This window comes from Dendropsophus ebraccatus, chromosome 7 (assembly GCF_027789765.1).
Source record: "Dendropsophus ebraccatus isolate aDenEbr1 chromosome 7, aDenEbr1.pat, whole genome shotgun sequence".
Lineage (NCBI taxonomy): Eukaryota > Metazoa > Chordata > Amphibia > Anura > Hylidae > Dendropsophus > Dendropsophus ebraccatus.
This window is the reverse complement of record NC_091460.1, coordinates 108403091-108419670: the sequence shown is the minus strand read 5'-3', so window position 1 is coordinate 108419670 and position 16580 is coordinate 108403091. Positions and strand designations below refer to the sequence as shown.

General features: G+C 43.3%; 1 protein-coding gene across 2 annotated transcripts in view; it reads left to right on the top strand.

The window, feature by feature from the left end:
- PPP1R3B (protein phosphatase 1 regulatory subunit 3B) overlaps window positions 1-5101 on the top strand; it is a 9484-nt gene extending 4383 nt beyond the window's left edge. The window contains exons 1-3 of one of the 2 annotated variants that reach the window (XM_069976712.1): window positions 98-313; window positions 1263-1357; window positions 3149-5101. In XM_069976712.1, coding sequence (XP_069832813.1) covers window positions 1323-1357; window positions 3149-4007 — 894 coding nt within the window. In that variant the 5' untranslated portion in view covers window positions 98-313; window positions 1263-1322 and the 3' untranslated portion in view covers window positions 4008-5101. Of the gene's footprint in view, window positions 1-97; window positions 314-1262; window positions 1358-3148 lie in introns of those variants that run through there. The other variant, XM_069976711.1, reaches the window with a different exon arrangement.
- The last annotated feature ends 11479 nt before the right edge of the window (window positions 5102-16580 follow it).

Below are 16580 nucleotides of genomic sequence, written 5' to 3'. Positions count from 1 at the left end.
GCCAAGGTGATTGCTAGATCGTCCAGGCAGCCTAAAGAGGGTAGCGGTAGCGGATCGCTGCTATCAGTCATTTGTCTTTCAACATGTTGAAAGACAAATAGCAGCAACGATCAGCCATTATAATTCATGTCTGCTGATCGTTGCCTTCTATTACACGGGATGATTATCAGCTATATCGGCCAAATACGGTGATAATCCTTCCGTGATATAGGGCCTTTAGCAATGCTATTTGCTCCCGCCACTGGTTTATTTTTTTTACCTTTTAGCTGGAGTGCCGCTTTAACACCTCTGAACTCTTGTTTACCACATTGCAGTAAGTTTGAAACTTCCTGGACTCCTATTTTAGAGTATGGTGGATCTCAGGCTTCTTAATTGTTACTGAGGAGAGTTAGTAATTTCCAAGATACTAGTTATATCACAGGAATCTGTCTCTTCAGCTGCCTGTACATTGTAGCAGATCAGTGCCATTCGTTGTGGTGATGGATTCCCTTCAAAGGAGTTGTTACATTTAGACAGCCCTACTTGCCCTTCTCCTACCTGTACCTTTGTTGGGGGTGTTTTGTGGGGTGGAAGATGTCGGGAGAGTCATGCTGTACCCTCCTCCTTAAGGGGGAACTATCAGCAGGTTAGACGAATCTAACCTGCTGATAGTTCCCCTTTAATACACGTTATGTCATCAGGATGCACCAACATTTATCATACTTTACATTGAGGCTTTGCTATTTTAAAGGGATTTCTTTTAGAGGGGCACTAAAAGGAACAGCAGAATTTATTTTCTAAGCCTTTGGTGCTTGCTATGAATCACAGGTCTTCAGCATTGCCACATACTAAATTCTCTATTTGGTGGCTTCCAATAATAAGAGGTTGGTCAAAGGGGTAGTGACTCTCCTTAAGAAGAGCCCGTCGTAAAGACGTGTGGAGACTTTCAGACCATTGCTGCTCCACTTAGAATTTTAGGAAGAATTCTCTTTGCTCATGAGGCATGAGAGCTATTTTGCTACTAAGAGGTCTAATCCATATGTATAGGGCTCCTATTACCCCTACAGATCTCCAATAGTATTGTGCTGTAAGGAGAACTTCTTATTACTGCTGTTATATTGTGTATTATGCCTGGGAGAGCATGGCTTCCACTAGGTGGTAGTGACGGACCACTGAAGGCAAGAAGTGAGCACCGAACATTCACATCCCGTAGCAGCAGATAAGGGGGTGTGTTCCTGTATACGTGGTGTTAATTTCCGCTTTTTCTTTCTTTGTCCTTTCAGACAACGGACCACTGCACCTTTTCTTTCTATGGTCTCAGTTCCTCTCTCCATGTCTGCTAAATGCCCAGGATTGTTTCACAGATGAACTCAACCAGGTAAAACTTAACAAACCAGACTTTGCCTTTGTTCTGTCACTTGTGCATCCTCCACTCCTTTTCCTAAGGGTCCATTTACCAGAAAGATTATGTGCCAAAGATTTAAAGCCAAAGCCAGAAACAGATCAGGTCATAAAGGAAAGCCTGACATTTCTCCTCTTTTCAAATCCATTCCTGGCTTTGGCTTCAAGTCTTTGGCAGATAATCTTTCTGTGTAAGTGGACCCTAATTCGCAATCACTGACCACATACAATAGTTAGGTAGATGTTCTATGTTTGGATTGTAGCGTTAAATGCTTGAGAACCCTTGCTGATCCTAATTTGGAGGGCAGCTCCAGTCCAGCATGCCCATCTGACCATTGCTGTAAGTCCAGGTTCCTGCCCATATTGCACAATGTTAAAACTTGTAATTTATTGTCATAGAGATATTTTATTAATGGGTGTGAGCTGCAGAAACCACTTCTATGACTTGCAGGACAGTTGTCTGTTATCTCCCCAATCTAAACTAAGGATGATGTGTTCACTGTGTCTGCTGAGAAGTCCTATGTATTACCATATCACATTAGCCAAAGCTTCTGTCTATAGGTTAATCTTTCATGCAGTAGCTGGTAGCTATCATTATCGGTTCTTTCATGATTATGGCGGTGAACTGTAACATACATAAAGGCATTCTAATGCTAAGGTGTCAATGCAGTGAAGGGGTGAAAGTTGTGTTAGGAGTCTGCCCTACTCACTGTCCTTCACTGAGAAGTGCAACATCGACTGGTTGTATTGTGGCTACGAGATTTCCTGGCCGGGGGGGGGGGGGCGGAGTTTGACCAATCTCCCCTCCAAGACGTGAGTAACCCACTTACTTCAAGGATATCAAGGTTAAATGTTGGTTGCTAGAGAATAGATCGCTCCCCAATTTTTATTTTTTATTTTTTTTTATTTTTTATTTTTTTTTTTTATGCCTACTCACTGGGTAAGCATATACTATCTCCTGCAAACAGGCTAAAAAATAGCCATAGTGCCCATACACATGTATATAACTGCCAAAAAACCTGCCAAAAAACCTATCGGAGGAAGTTTGAATAGTTACCTCCGTGTGTCTGGAAATACCCCACGCAACGCATATAGCTCCCTCTTGAAGCTTTGTCCGGCATTCAAAATGTCAGCCGCACATGTAATTAAAAAAATAAATAAATAATTTATTCACCTGTCTGTGCTCCCCTGGTGTCCTCTTCTGGGTCTCTGTTACCTCCAGCCCACTCGGCCAATTGCTTACTGAGATGGCACAGCACCACGGCCCGTGATTAGCTGAACAGGCTGTTGCTGGCCGTGGCTCTGTTACTTCCCAGTCATTGATTGGCTGAACAGGATTGTAGTGGCTATGGGGACACGGGGGAGCACGGACAGGTAACTGAAGATGAGCAATCGTATAACGAAAAATTAGGACAGAACTGAAGTTCGGCAAACCTGCTGAGCCAAACATTTGAAAAGTTTGCTCATCTCTAATCTTCTAGAATTCCCCAGCTGCCACTACGTTTGCTTCCCGCCGATGTCTACATATCTCTGACACTGGTGATGTGTCCAACAAGAGTACTGGCCGGTCAGGGCCCTTTGTAAAGACTTGATACTGGTCCAGCAGTCATGTGATTCATCTCACAGGCATGTACACGGATGTTGTAGTGAATAGTGGCTAATATTTAAATATCCAAAAATATCATTTTAATGTCTGTTTCTGACCTTTTTAACTATAGCTGCTACTTCTATTTGTAACATGGTTTTGCATTTTCTTTTTGTGTCTTAGTGTTCTGGATTTCTTCCCGCTTAAGCCAACCATGGCCCTGGATATCGCTATGAAGTTTTATTTGCATTCGCCAGCACTGAAACGAGAACATTTGGAGTGCAGGATAGCGCCTAAGCCAGACAAGCCTCTGAGACCATGCATCCAGCCAAATGACAAATCCTTGGTCACCGAGATAAACAACCAAGAGAATAAAGTGAAAAAAAAGGTGTCGTTTGCTGACAGCAGGGGTTTATCCCTTACAATGGTTAAGGTGTACTCTGAACTCGATGATCCCTTGGAAATCCCTTTCAACATAACTGAGTTGATAGACAACATAGTCAACCTTACCACTTTGGAGAAGGAACACCTTATTTTGGACTTCGCTCAGCCTGCAGCGGACTACTTAGATTTCAGGAACCGTCTTCAGAAGGACTATGTGTGTCTCGAAAATTGTATGCTTAAAGAGCGATCGCTTGTTGGCACTGTAAAAGTCAAGAATCTAGCCTTCCAGAAATGTGTCAAGATACGAATGACTTGTAATTCCTGGCGAGCATTCACGGATCATGAATGCCAGTATGTTAAAGACACCTATGCTGGGTCTGATAGGGACACCTTTTCTTTTGACATTGTCCTGCCAGATGACATCCAACATCAAGAGAGGATAGAATTTGCGGTCTGCTTCGAATGCAATGAGAAAACGTATTGGGACAGCAATAAAGGACAGAATTACAAAATAGTCCGTTCCGACTTTAAAAGTCGCCACTGTGAATCTGATTATAGCGTTTCTCTAGATCAGTTTGGAAGTCCCAGGTGCTCATATGGTATATTTCCAGAATGGTCTAGCTACTCTGGGTTTGACAAACAAGGACCTTACTACTGATACAGCATAAACAGAATCTGTCGTCAAGCCAGTCCCGTCGCTAGATTCGGGATGTAATGTGAATGTGTCTGTCCAATGCCATTGGTTAGAACCTATACTAGGTTATAATGTGTTTATTAGTTCCCTGTAAAGAAAAAATGACACTGGCATTATCAGGTCTGGATTGGCACTCTTTGTGTGTGTTATGGGGTGAAAGCTAGGAAATGCTGCTAATCTGTTTCCTTCCTTCCACCCGAAAAGCTGCTAGACTTCTACTGAAAATACATCATGTTAATAGTTGCTGATTCATGACATAGATTTCATGATTCCTGCATGAAGGCTTATAAAGGCATACATTCTCTGAGGTAATAGTGGTGCGACATTGCTAACTCTTCCTGATTCTGCTCAGGTGAAATGTTGTGTCTGCTGGAACTGGAGTTATTAAATGCTTATTTGCACTTCCCCACCCTATGCACATACGCTGCACCTGTTCTTACGCCACTTCCAATGGTGCCGGAATAACAGACGTTTTTAGGTTTGTTTGGGTTTTTAAACTCTTGATCTAATATAATGGAGGCCTTAGATATTTGGCAGGTACTTCCTCAGTTCTGTAACGTTTTATTATTTTTTTTCTTATGTTTTTGCATCACATGAACTCTACGTTTTGACTGGTCACTTAGAACTTAGAAATTAACCATTTAAAAAGTCACAAATTTCTATGTCTCAGACCTCTCACTCACACATGTATTATGCTTCTGTTTGCATCTTTTCATTACTACTGTAATTTAGCAGCTTATGAATTTATAACTTTTTTTTTTTTTAATACTCTTGGGTGGATGCTGGTGTCCACTTAAAAAGCTCAGTGGTGTAGACACTATTTTTATTCCTAAGGGTTATCCAAGAAAAAAACAGCTACTTTCTTTCAAAAAAAGTGCCACTCCTGTCCTCAGGTGGTGTGTGGTATTACAGTTCAGCTCCCTACTCTTCAATAGAACAGAGCTGCAAAACCCCACTCAAACCTGAGGGGAGAGGTGGCACTGTTTCTGGAAGTGGCCATGTTTTTGTAAGCCTGGATAATTCCTTTAAATACTTTTGTACGCACCTAACTCCTATAAGGGCATTTTGTTTGTGCGGCATTGTCCTTGGTGAATTGAGACCAGTACACAAATGAACTGGTTTATGTTAATACCTTGAGCATGTATAGCTGAAAGTGCGGGAACATATATTGAATGGTGTGCAGGATCTGTTAACGGATTCAGGTACATGCTATTACTGTTTCCTATGCTACCCTGTGCCTTGCATCCTTTTATCAGGTCAAAGGAAGCTTTCACTTTTTTGTGTGTTTTGCCACAGCCAAAATATAACTCAATTTTGTTATATATTCTCTTCCCCCCCTCCCCCCCCTTCCTAAGTAAATAATAAGGTGACCGTAGAGTTACTGCTCTGTCATGATCAATGGGACCCAATAATCTGAATGGTCACTGGAGATAAGCAAAGTTCAGTTTGGAGAAGTTTCCGAACCCAGACTTAAAGGGAACCTGTCACCCCCCGTGCCCCGTTAGAGACCCCTATACTTACCTCATCCCGCCGGGTCCCGCTTCTGGATCCGGTCGGGTGATGAAGATCTCAGCCGCTGCAGCCCGGCGCGCGCGCTGACAGATGAGTCCAACGCTCATAGAGAATGACGGAGCGCTGGACTCTCCTGTCATTCTCTATGGGTGTTGGACTCATCTCTCAGCGCGCGCGCCGGGCTGCAGCGGCTGAGATCTCCGGGACCCGACCGAATCCAGAAGCGGGACCCGGCGGGATGAGGTAAGTATAGGGGTCTCTAACGGGGGGTCGGGAGCCTGTCACCCCAGTACGGGGGGTGATAGGTTCCCTTTAAACTAAACTTGGCTCATCTCCACTAGTCAGCTTACCCCGCCCTTCTTCCTCTACCACCTTCAGTGACTCTTTTATAAGTCTCCCTCATCCCCCCCCCCCCCTTTTTTTTTTTTTTTTTTTTTTTGTAGTATTGGCTTGTTTTGCCTGCTTTTCATTATGCATAGATGTCCAAAAAGTGTAGAGGCACCAGGCCCTGTAAGAATATTTGTGTATAACATGAGTTCCCCTAAGGACTCTCAAAATAAATTTGAAATGGGCTATTGGGGAAATGTCCATATTGGTTAACTTTTCTCTGTAAAGAATTTGTGGAGAAAACTACAGGAGAAAACATCTATATTTAAAAATTCTTCTTTTTTTTTTTGTTTTTGATCGCATGCAGAGATTTTGAACTCTACCCAAACAGTGCCTTGTTCAGATGTTCCTGCATGTTTGTATTTTAAGTAAAAATGCTAACTTTGTACACAAGTCATTGGGGACAACATATGCACTTTATAATCACTTTGAAATTGAGATTTGTCTATTTTTAGAATTTAAATGGTTGTTTTTAAAATGAATTGTAATAAAGGTAAAACATTTAAAAGAGCAATATACTATGTATTATGTGATGTTTCCCAGTACAGAGTGTTACAGCTCAATGAGTCCAACATGACTGCCTTCTGTGAGCACTCAGATGGCCTGGGAAACACAGGACTTCCTGTTTTCTGACTCTTTCAGAAATAAAACTGTCAGAAAACAGGAAGTGCCGTGTTTTCCATGATAACTAAAGATCTTCCAAGTGTTAGATGTGTCTACCTTGACAACAGCACAGCCTTAACAACACAAAGTATTAAAGCATTAAAAGTGTTTCCTCTGGGTATGTGTGCATTACGGAATCCAGATACATCACCAACTGTGGATTCTGCCGCTCGTCCCTGACATAGACTTCATTCTATGCACAGGCGGATTCCGCCATTCACCCAGAGAATGAGCCTATGGCACAGGTGGAGATCCGTGCCAGAGTGTGCATATACCCTAATTTTCATTAGGAATAAAGTTGCCCTTACACTTTTATTGGGGTTGGCTAAACACCCATTTAGTGAACCGCTCCCATCTCCCGCTGTACACATACAACTGATTTTGTTTTTGTATTTTTTCCTACTTTTCTAAATCTACCTGCACAAACTGTCAAAAACCACCTTTTGATTTCAGTGCTCCCATGTAATGTTTCTGGGGTAAAATATCTCTGTGATGCGATGGAGAATAGAAGAACCTATGAGATGACTCTAGATGTGTCTAAATAAGTAATGATGCCAAGAGAGGTGTAAACCTCCCCTGAGCTGAGCTGTTTAGCTTAATGTCCCAGGTTCACATTTCAGCATGTGGCTAGAGGCTCAAGTTCTCTTCACGTCACAATGACCCTATAGCTACTAAAGCAGATTGTACAGAATGAAAGCTAGCAGCTTATATGGCCAATGTTTATGCTTGTGACATTGACCTTTTTGCTACAGTTGATTTCAAATAGAGCGGAGTAATTGTTTAGGGGAGAAGTATGGGCACAGCTTCCCCCCCCCCCCCCCCCCCCAGTCCATCAGGTTCAACCTAGAGAAACCCTACTGTGTTGATCCAGGGCAAGGCGAAAACCCTTATGAGGCAGATGACAATTGCCCCGTCATAGGGAGAAAATTTGCTGTCCTCCAGTCCCTGTCCTTTTCTACATTGGAGTGGGAACCTGGGAGGCCTCTGCCGCTCACTGGCTGAGCAGGCCTGACACGTCACATCCCAGGTCCCCACTGAAACCTAGAAGTGGCCAGACCACCAATAAAGCTAGGTTAAGACCATGTTAATGCTGCTGTGAAACACCACTCCCAGCTATCAGCAGAGTCCTAAGCCGCTGTATACATTGTTGACTGCACCCAGGGTGAGCATGCTTGTGCTGTGCTGTCAACTTGTTAACCGATGTTGAACCCACAGGTTTATCGTCATAAACTGCAGAGAAGAGGAGGTCAACCAAGGGGTTTCAGAGCTAAGTTAAAAATCAAGGTTGATTGAGGCCAACCCTGCCATGTCCCCTATATAAAGGGAAGAGGAAAGACCAGAAACCTAGAGTTACAACCTGTACTTTAGGAGTGTATACACCACATTCACTTATGTGCAGAAAGGACCCATTATACCCACTTATTTTTTTTTTTTATAAAGATAGCAAGCCCCCTTCCTCCGATCCAGGAGAATCTGTCACCACCCCTAACTTGTCTGTTTTAGGAATAACTCTGGAGCACCTTTTCGTGTTGTGCTTTTATAGGTGCCACATTTTGGTGTTGTCTGTTGTGCCGATCCTCTGTTATTCTTACTCGAAATGGATGACTGAATAGCCAACTGGGTGTTACCAGTTGCGGGCATGTCCCTACACTGTCTGCCACAACATAGTGCTATAAAAATAGGTGATCCAGACTTTTTATTTTATGGGTTTTGCATGTATACTCTGAAAAAGATTGGCCAGGAATGGTGATAAATCTTCTTTAACAACTTTCAGGTCCCAATTTAAGCAATTTCCTAATGAGTTAACGGCCTCTAGCAAATTGACTAATTGTTGCCTTTAAAAATCAAGCTGTTCTAGGGAGGTTTCAAATATAAACTATTCCCATTCTCTCTGGGACACAGTGTCAGGGCAATGAAAAAAAAATACTGTACATGTCTTTAAGCCTGAGATCTAGAGTAGCTATTACATACACTAGTTGCAAAGAATTAGGCATATTTGGCTTGCTTGTGAAAATTTGTGGAAAACATAAAGTTCCAGCTACAGTGATATTATATGGTAAAAGGGCATTAAAGTAGAAGCCGCAATCAAACTCCAGTGGTGGATATACCCAAACAACATGTCACTGTCTCAATAACTTGTCATGTGGTCTTCAGTATCAATTGCAGCTTGACAACAATGTCATGTGGTGTTGATCCACTGTGTTATATTGAAGGGTTATTTCTCCCTCTCCTTTTTACCTTGCACATTGCTTGAAGATTGCTTTACTTACTGGTTTTGTCGGTGAGTAGGCTCCTTCACTATGATTGGTCCTCTTTACCAGCAGCACTAGGGCTGGCCTCATAGCTGCTGGCCTGTGCTCTGCTGTTCTGAGCTTAGTTTAGCTATGCCAACTCTGACAGCTCAGCTGGAAGACTACTGCACATTAGGTGGCATGTACACAGTGTGTTTGCCCCGGCCAAGGAGTGAGTCATCAGCCAAGCCAGGCCACTACTGATAACAGTGGTCTGGAACCTAGAGGGCCTAGCGGGGAGACAGAGCTAAAAAAAGATACTAAGAACCAACTGCAAAATTTCTTTACTTTTAATTACCGAATGTTTTAAATATAGTTATAGAGGAGGGAATACCCATTTAAGTACAAAGTTGGCGAAGCCATCTGTCAGGAAATTTTAGGGCACGTCATGCTTCCCCCTGCTGACAAGTTTTATGGAGATGCTGAATTATTTTTCCGTAAATTTCCTTACACAGTTTGTTGACACCCCATTTAACACTCCATACAGTTTTTTTTTTTTTTTTTTTTTTTCTCCATGTAGCTGTATGGTGGTCTTCTAGAATGGGTGCCAGTGTTGTGCCCTAGGCACCTCATGCCAACACCACGCACCTTTTTCAAACTTTTTAGCTATAAAATGTTTCCTGCTAGAAACTAGTCTGGATGTAATAATAGCTTACAGTGTTAGCATACAAACCCACTTTTCTGAGATGAGAAACTTGGCAGCGTTTTACTTAGCTAGAACTAGAAATAAACAAGGCTATTATACAGTCTCTTTACTTCCTGATTAACAAATGCCACCAAGAAATGAAAAATTAACCCTTAAAATGGACTTTTTCCCAAGAATGGTAATGAAGAAAGGCAACAATAATAGAGTATAAAGTTATAGTGTGCATGTTATACAGTACATGACCTTCCTATCTTTTACATGTTGCCTAGTTGCGTAAAGGATTCTCATTTTAAATTGTATGTATGTGTATGTATGTGTGTGTGTGTGTGTGTGTGTGTATATATATATATATATATATATATATATATATATATATATATATATATATATATATATATATATATATATTATATATATATATATTATATATATATATAATCACAAAAAGTTAGGGATATTTGGTTTGCAGGTGAACGTTATGGAAAATGTAGAAAGTCCCCGCTCCAGTGATATTGTATCATGAAAGTAGGACATATAAGAAGAAGCATCCTCAGATTTCCTCATATCTAACAATTTATTGAAACAAAATCCAACACCAGCAGTGGGTATACTCCAACAACATGTCACTGTCATGTTCCCTTGAACAGCAATTACAGCTGACAATGTCTCATGTTGTTCACAAGTCTCCTTATTGTCTGCTGAGGCATGGCAACCCAGTCTTCTTGAAGGGCGGCCATCAGGTCATTGAGGTTCTAGGGGTACAGTATTATGAGCCTCTACACAGCTGCTCAGATGATCCTATAGGTTTTTCTATGGGATTCAGGTCTGGAGAAGGTGCAGGCTACTCCATGTGAGGTCCCCCAGTCTCAGTCTCAATGAGCTGGAGCAACGTCCTCCATGAAGACATTAGGCCTTTGTTGTTCATGCAGATGTACAACGATTGGATTACTGATGTTATTCAAGTAGTATGGGCTTAAAGTAGCTTCCTCAGACAGAACCACCTGCTGACAGAAGGTGGTACCAGGGCTGGTTAAAGTGTATGGGGGTCTTAACGTTCTCTCTCTAATCCTTGTTGTAACGTGGAAAAAAAAGTAAATTACAAATCTGTATAACTTTCTGACACCACTTGATTTGAAAGAAAAAGATTTTCGCTGGACAGCCCCTTTAGTGCTAATATGCCCATTGTAGGTGGCCATCCGTCAGCACGAGCACTCTGACTAGTCTATAGCTATGTAGTCTTATATGGAGCAATCAGTGATGCTTAGTGCATTCCAATAGCTTTCTATCATAGGCTGTGTTAACATTGTCAGCAATTCGTGCTACAGTAGCTGATCTATGGAACTGGACAAAACAGGTCAGCCTTCGCTCCTAATGCACATCAATACTCTTTGAGCTCCCCATTGGCCTCATCAGGTGTACTTTTGGAAGGTACCAACCTCTGCAAACTAGGAACACCCTAAAGACCTGCTGCTAACCCTTTCAATTTCATTCGTGTCACTCGGATCCTTGCACTACTGCTCTACTGCGATTGAGTGGGACTGCAGCATCTTACAGGGTTGACAATGTTAGCATGAGATTTACACCGCACGTAGAACAATAATTCTGCCATTATTTATTAGTTTTAATTTTAACTTATTGCATCTCATAAAAATGGAATAAAAAGCGAATAAGAGTGTCATGTGTGCCCAAGAATGGTAATAATGAAAACATCAAATTGTCAAACAAAAATAAGTTGATATGATGCCTTCAAAATATCTTGAATAAAAGCAGGCACCAAAACCCACTAGGCCTGAGTGTGAGTAATGTAGCGCTCTAGGGATATAGGATTTCTAAAAACTGCTAAATCATGAAGATAAATATTAAAGGGGTTGTCCAGCGAAAATCTTTTTCTTTCAAATCAACTGGTGTCAGAAAGTTATATAGACTTGTGATTTACTTCTACTTAAAAATCTGAAGTCTTCCCATACTTGTCAGCTGCTATATGTCCTGCAGGAAGTGTTTTTTTTATTTTCAGTCTGACACCGTGCTCTCTGCTGAAATTTCTGGCCAAGACAGGTATTCCCATAGAAAACCTTTCCTACTCTGGACAGTTCCTATCTCGGACAGAGATGTCAGCAGAGAGCACTGTGTCAGACTGAAAAGAATACACCACTTTCTTCAGGACATACAGCAGCTGATAAGTACGGGAGGACATGAGATTTTTAAGTAGAAGTAAATTACAAATCTTTCTGACACCAGTTGATTTGAAAGAAAAATATTTTCGCTGGACAACCCCTTTAAAGTGGAATAGAAATTTGGTTGCAGGCAGGGGCAACATAAAAAAGAAGCTTACATTTGATTGATAATGTGTTTTCCCTTAGTCCAACAGCGGCACAATTGGGGTTTATTGCCCCTGTGAGGCTTGGCAGGACAAAAGAATATTTAATAGTAAAATAACTTTAATAACATAACTGAGTTAGCCCCTCCTCCCTCAGGTATAAGAGGAGGCCGGCCCTCAACGCCCGTGAGTTAATTATAAAGACAACAAATATCAATATAACAAAGGGAGGGAGCGTTGTGCCGCTGTTGGACTAAGGGAAAACACATTATCAATCAAATGTAAGCTTCCCTTACGTCCACAGCGGCACAATTGGGGATTTAGCAAGTACATTAATCCCTAGGGTTGGGTAACTTAAAGGCCTGGCTAACAACTGTAGAGGAGAAGTCCATGGAGGATGCAGATCCCCCTATTCTGTAATTTTTAAAAAATGTTCTTGGAGTGGACCAAGACGCTGACTGACATATCTGTTCAAGCGGGATGAGAGCCTTCTCAGCCCACGATGTTGCCACTGCTCTAGTTGAGTGGGCCTTAGTGAACTCGGGTGGATCCTTCTCCTCCAGCTGATAACAGTAGTTGATGCACTCAGAAATCCACCTGGAGATTGAGGGTTTGGATGCTTTTAAACCCCTGTTTTGTCCAGAAAACAAAACAAACAGGTTCTCTGATTTCCTGAAATCCTGAGTCCTCAAGAGGTAGGTCCTTAGGCATCTTACCACATCCAGGCTCCCAAGTTCTGGATCTTCTGCAGTAAGTTCTGGGGCGAGAACTGGAATGGTTATTAGTTGGTTTAGGTTGGAGAATGTAGGACATTTGGGAGAAAACATCGGAAATCTCATCAGGACCTTATCTTGTAAAAAGGTGGTGTATGGTTCCTTTGATGATAAGGCCTGCAACTCACCTACTCGCTTGGCCGAGGTTATGGCCAGTAAAAAGGTTGTTTTTAATGTCAACAATTTCAAAGAAATCTGAGAGATTGGTTCAAAGGGCTTCTTACTTAAGGATTTCAAAACTAAGGAGAGATCCCATGGGCTTGCTGGCCGGCATCTCCTAGGTCGGAGTCTGGAGACTGCTCTTATGAAGTCCTTAATCTCTGGAATCTGAAGAAGTCTCTGATGAAGGGAGGCTGATAAGGCGGCTAGTTGAACCTTAAGCGTGCTGGGTGATAGACCTTTATCAAAGCCGTCTTGCAAGAACTCCAAGATTTGGGGAACAGCTGGATTACTGGGGTCTACCTTCTGAGAGCAACACCAAGTGTGGAAGATTCTTCTGATCCTGGCATACGATTTATTAGTGGCCTCACTTCTTGAATGAGTAAGTGTATCCATGACCCTGGTAGAGAAGCCTTTGGCTTTCAATAGGGACTGGTTAGGTTCCAGGCAGTCAGATGTAGAGACCCCAGGTTCTGGCAGTGCTGCGTGCCCTGAGACACCAGGTTCTGCCAGGGTGGCAACCTCCAATAATCTCCCCGACTCATGGTCATTAGCTGGGAGAACCACGACCTCTTTGGCCAGAATGGGATTATTGCGATGACCGGGACTTTGTCTTGTCTGATCTTGATTAGGACCTTTGGAATCATGGCTACTGGTGGGAATATGTATGCTAGGTTGTAGTTCCAAGTGATGGACATCGCATCCACTATCTCTGGGTCGTCCTCCTGGTAAAGCGAGCAAAATCTCTGCAGCTTCGCGTTCTGGCGTGTCGCCATGAGATCTATCTCCGGTTGGCCCCATCTGGCTGTGATCTGGCTGAAAATCACCCGGTTCAGGGACCATTCCCCCGGAGTCGTCATATCCCGGCTTAGACGATCTGCCAGGACATTCAGAGTACCCCTGATGTGGACTGCTGTGATGTTGGAGAGATTCTTTTCTGCCCAGCGTAGGATTTTCTCCACTTCGTGGAGGAGAGGTCTGGACCGGGTGCCACCCTGTTTTCTTAGGTAATATACAGAAGCAATGTTGTCTGTTCTTACCTTCACCGCTTGACCCTGAAGAAGTGGTGCGAAATGTCTGAGCGCATTGAATATGGCCCTTAACTCCAGCTCGTTGGAAGAGAGGGTTCTTTCTGATGAGGACCACCTGCCCTGCGCTGTCCTCTGAGCTAGATGGGCTCCCCAGCCGAGGCCGGATGCGTCTGTGGTCAAGACTACCCAGTCTGGTTCTTCTATGTCTGCTCCGTCTCTTATATTCGACCACCATCTTAGAGACTGCCTTATAGGCAGCGGAAGTCTGATCCTTCTGTCTAGGTCCATAGTTGATCTGTTCCACCGCTGTAGTACCTCCATCTGGAGAGCCCTCATGTGAAATAATGCCCAAGGCACAGCCTCCGCTGTAGATGTTAGAAGTCCCAAATACTTCATCAGGGTCCTCAGAGAGACCTGTCGGGGAGCTCTCAGAAAGCGGTATCCTTCTAGGATTCTTGTTTTCCTCTCTGGAGTGAGGAATAATTTCATCTCCTGGGTGTTTATGATAAACCCCAGGTAGGTCTTCTGGGTAGAGGGAGTCAAGTCTGATTTCTCCCAATTTACCAGCCAGCCTAGGTTGGAGAGGAGATCTAGAGTCTGAGAGACGTTCCGGCTGAGAAGGTCTTGGGATTTGGCCATCAACAGCCAATCGTCCAGATATGGGACGATTGTAATGCCCTGCAGCCTGAGGACCGCTACCACCGAAGCTATGACTTTTGTGAAAACAAATGGTGCCGACGAAATTCCGAAGGGGAGAACCTTGAACTAAAGATGTAACGTCCTCTTCCCCACCTGGACCGCTATGCGCAGGTACTTCCTGTGATCCTGAAAAATTGGAATATGGAAGTAAGCATCCTTTAGATCCAAGGATGCTAGAAAGTCTCCCCTGTTCAAGACGGATTTCACCGATTTTATTGTTTCCATACGGAATCTGTTTTTGGGCATGTAATGGTTGAGAAACCGTAGATCTATGATCAGTCTGTTTTCCCCTGAAGGTTTCGGGACGAGGAATACTGGAGAGTATACTCCCTGCCCTCTTTCCTCCATAGGAACCGGTTCTAATGCAGAATTCCTTATGAGGTCTAATATGGAGTCCTCCATTATTTTCTGTTTGTCTGGAGAAAGTTGCGATGAAATCACGAACCTTCCTGGTGGCAGTGGCTCTAAGGATAGGGCATATCCTCTCCTGATTATGTTTAGGACCCAATTGTCCCTGATCAACCTTTCCCAGGCTGGAAGGAAATAGGAGAGGCGGCCTCCGACCGGTAGACTGGCGTCAGAAGTCTTTCTTCCTAGGGGGAGACTTATTCCCCCTGGAAGTACCTCCTCGTCTGGAGTAACCGGACCCTCTTCCTCTGTATCGGTACTGTCTGTCCCTTGGAGGGGACCTGTCCCGATACCTTCGAAAGGAAGACTTCTTAGTAGTAGGCAAAGACTTGCCTTTACGATCTGAGAGTTCTTCCATTAAGGAGTCCAATTCTGGACCGAATAATTTGCCTGGAGAATACTGGATGTTGCATAAGTTAAATTTAGACGGGTTATCCGCCGACCATGGACGGAGCCATAAGGCTCTTCTAGCGGCAGTGGACAGCGCTATAGATCTGGCTGCTAATCTGGCCTGGTGAGTGGCTGAGTCCGCGACATATTGCATGGCTAGATTTACTTCCTTAAAGGAGTCAAGGATCTCATCACGGTTGACTCCTGAATCAATATCCTCTTGGATTTTCTGTAGCCATTTCCTGAGGGCTATTGAGACTTCATGATTAGCAATAGCAATTGCGCTTTGTCCAGCCGCAGTAGTGTAACTTCTTTTTAAAGTTGCCTCAATGCGGCGATCCATCGGATCTTTTAAGCTTGATCCGTCATCTCCTGGGACCAGTATGTTTCTTGACAACTTAGAGATGGCAACATCCACCTTAGGTGGTTCCATCCAGGAACAGGACTGTTCCTCATCAATGGGAAACAGGGCCCAGAATCTTTTACCTATGGCAGGGGCTTTGTCTGGTTTCTTCCATTCGGACTTTATTAGGTCCGAAATAAAGTCGTCCATCTTAAATGCTCTAGTCTCGCTAGAGGAAGCCTCAGACGGTTGTGTAACTGTCTGCACATATTTCACAAGTTTGGAAATCCTATCTGGATTAAAGAGAAATTTCTCTTTTTTCTTTTTCTCAGCTTCAGAATCCGAAGAATATACTTCGTCCAGGATCCTGTAGCCCTCCTCAGTCAGTGAAGGGGAAGCGCCCTCCTCCCTCCTGGGTCTTTTCCTAAGGAAAAGAGGGTTATCAGTACTATGAAGAGGGAAACCGTACCTCTGCAGGAGCCACACTACCTTGATTGAGTGAGGGAATCCCTGAGGTCATCCACTGAGGACTTCACTAAATCACTGACCCAAATCACAACGTCCTGGATGGAGGGTTCCTCCTTATCCTGGATCCTAGGTCTGCAAGCTAGGCAAGTAGTAAACTCGCTGTCATCAGGCAAGGGAATATCTGGAAAATTAATTGTAGTTTAGTATATAAACTATACACTGAGTAGAGGAAATAAACATACACACCACAATGCCTGCAAGTCAGGTGGTGTCTTTTAGCAGATGATTTTCCCCCTGCAGGCTCCATACTGAATCTAAGGGAAATAAAAATATGCCCCAGAGAGACAGAAGCTGGCTCCCAAGAGAGACAGCAAGACTGTGGTGTCTCTGAGCTCCTTTTAAATGGTAAACGGCGCCAAACCAATGGTCCGCCCCCCCTCCTACCACCCT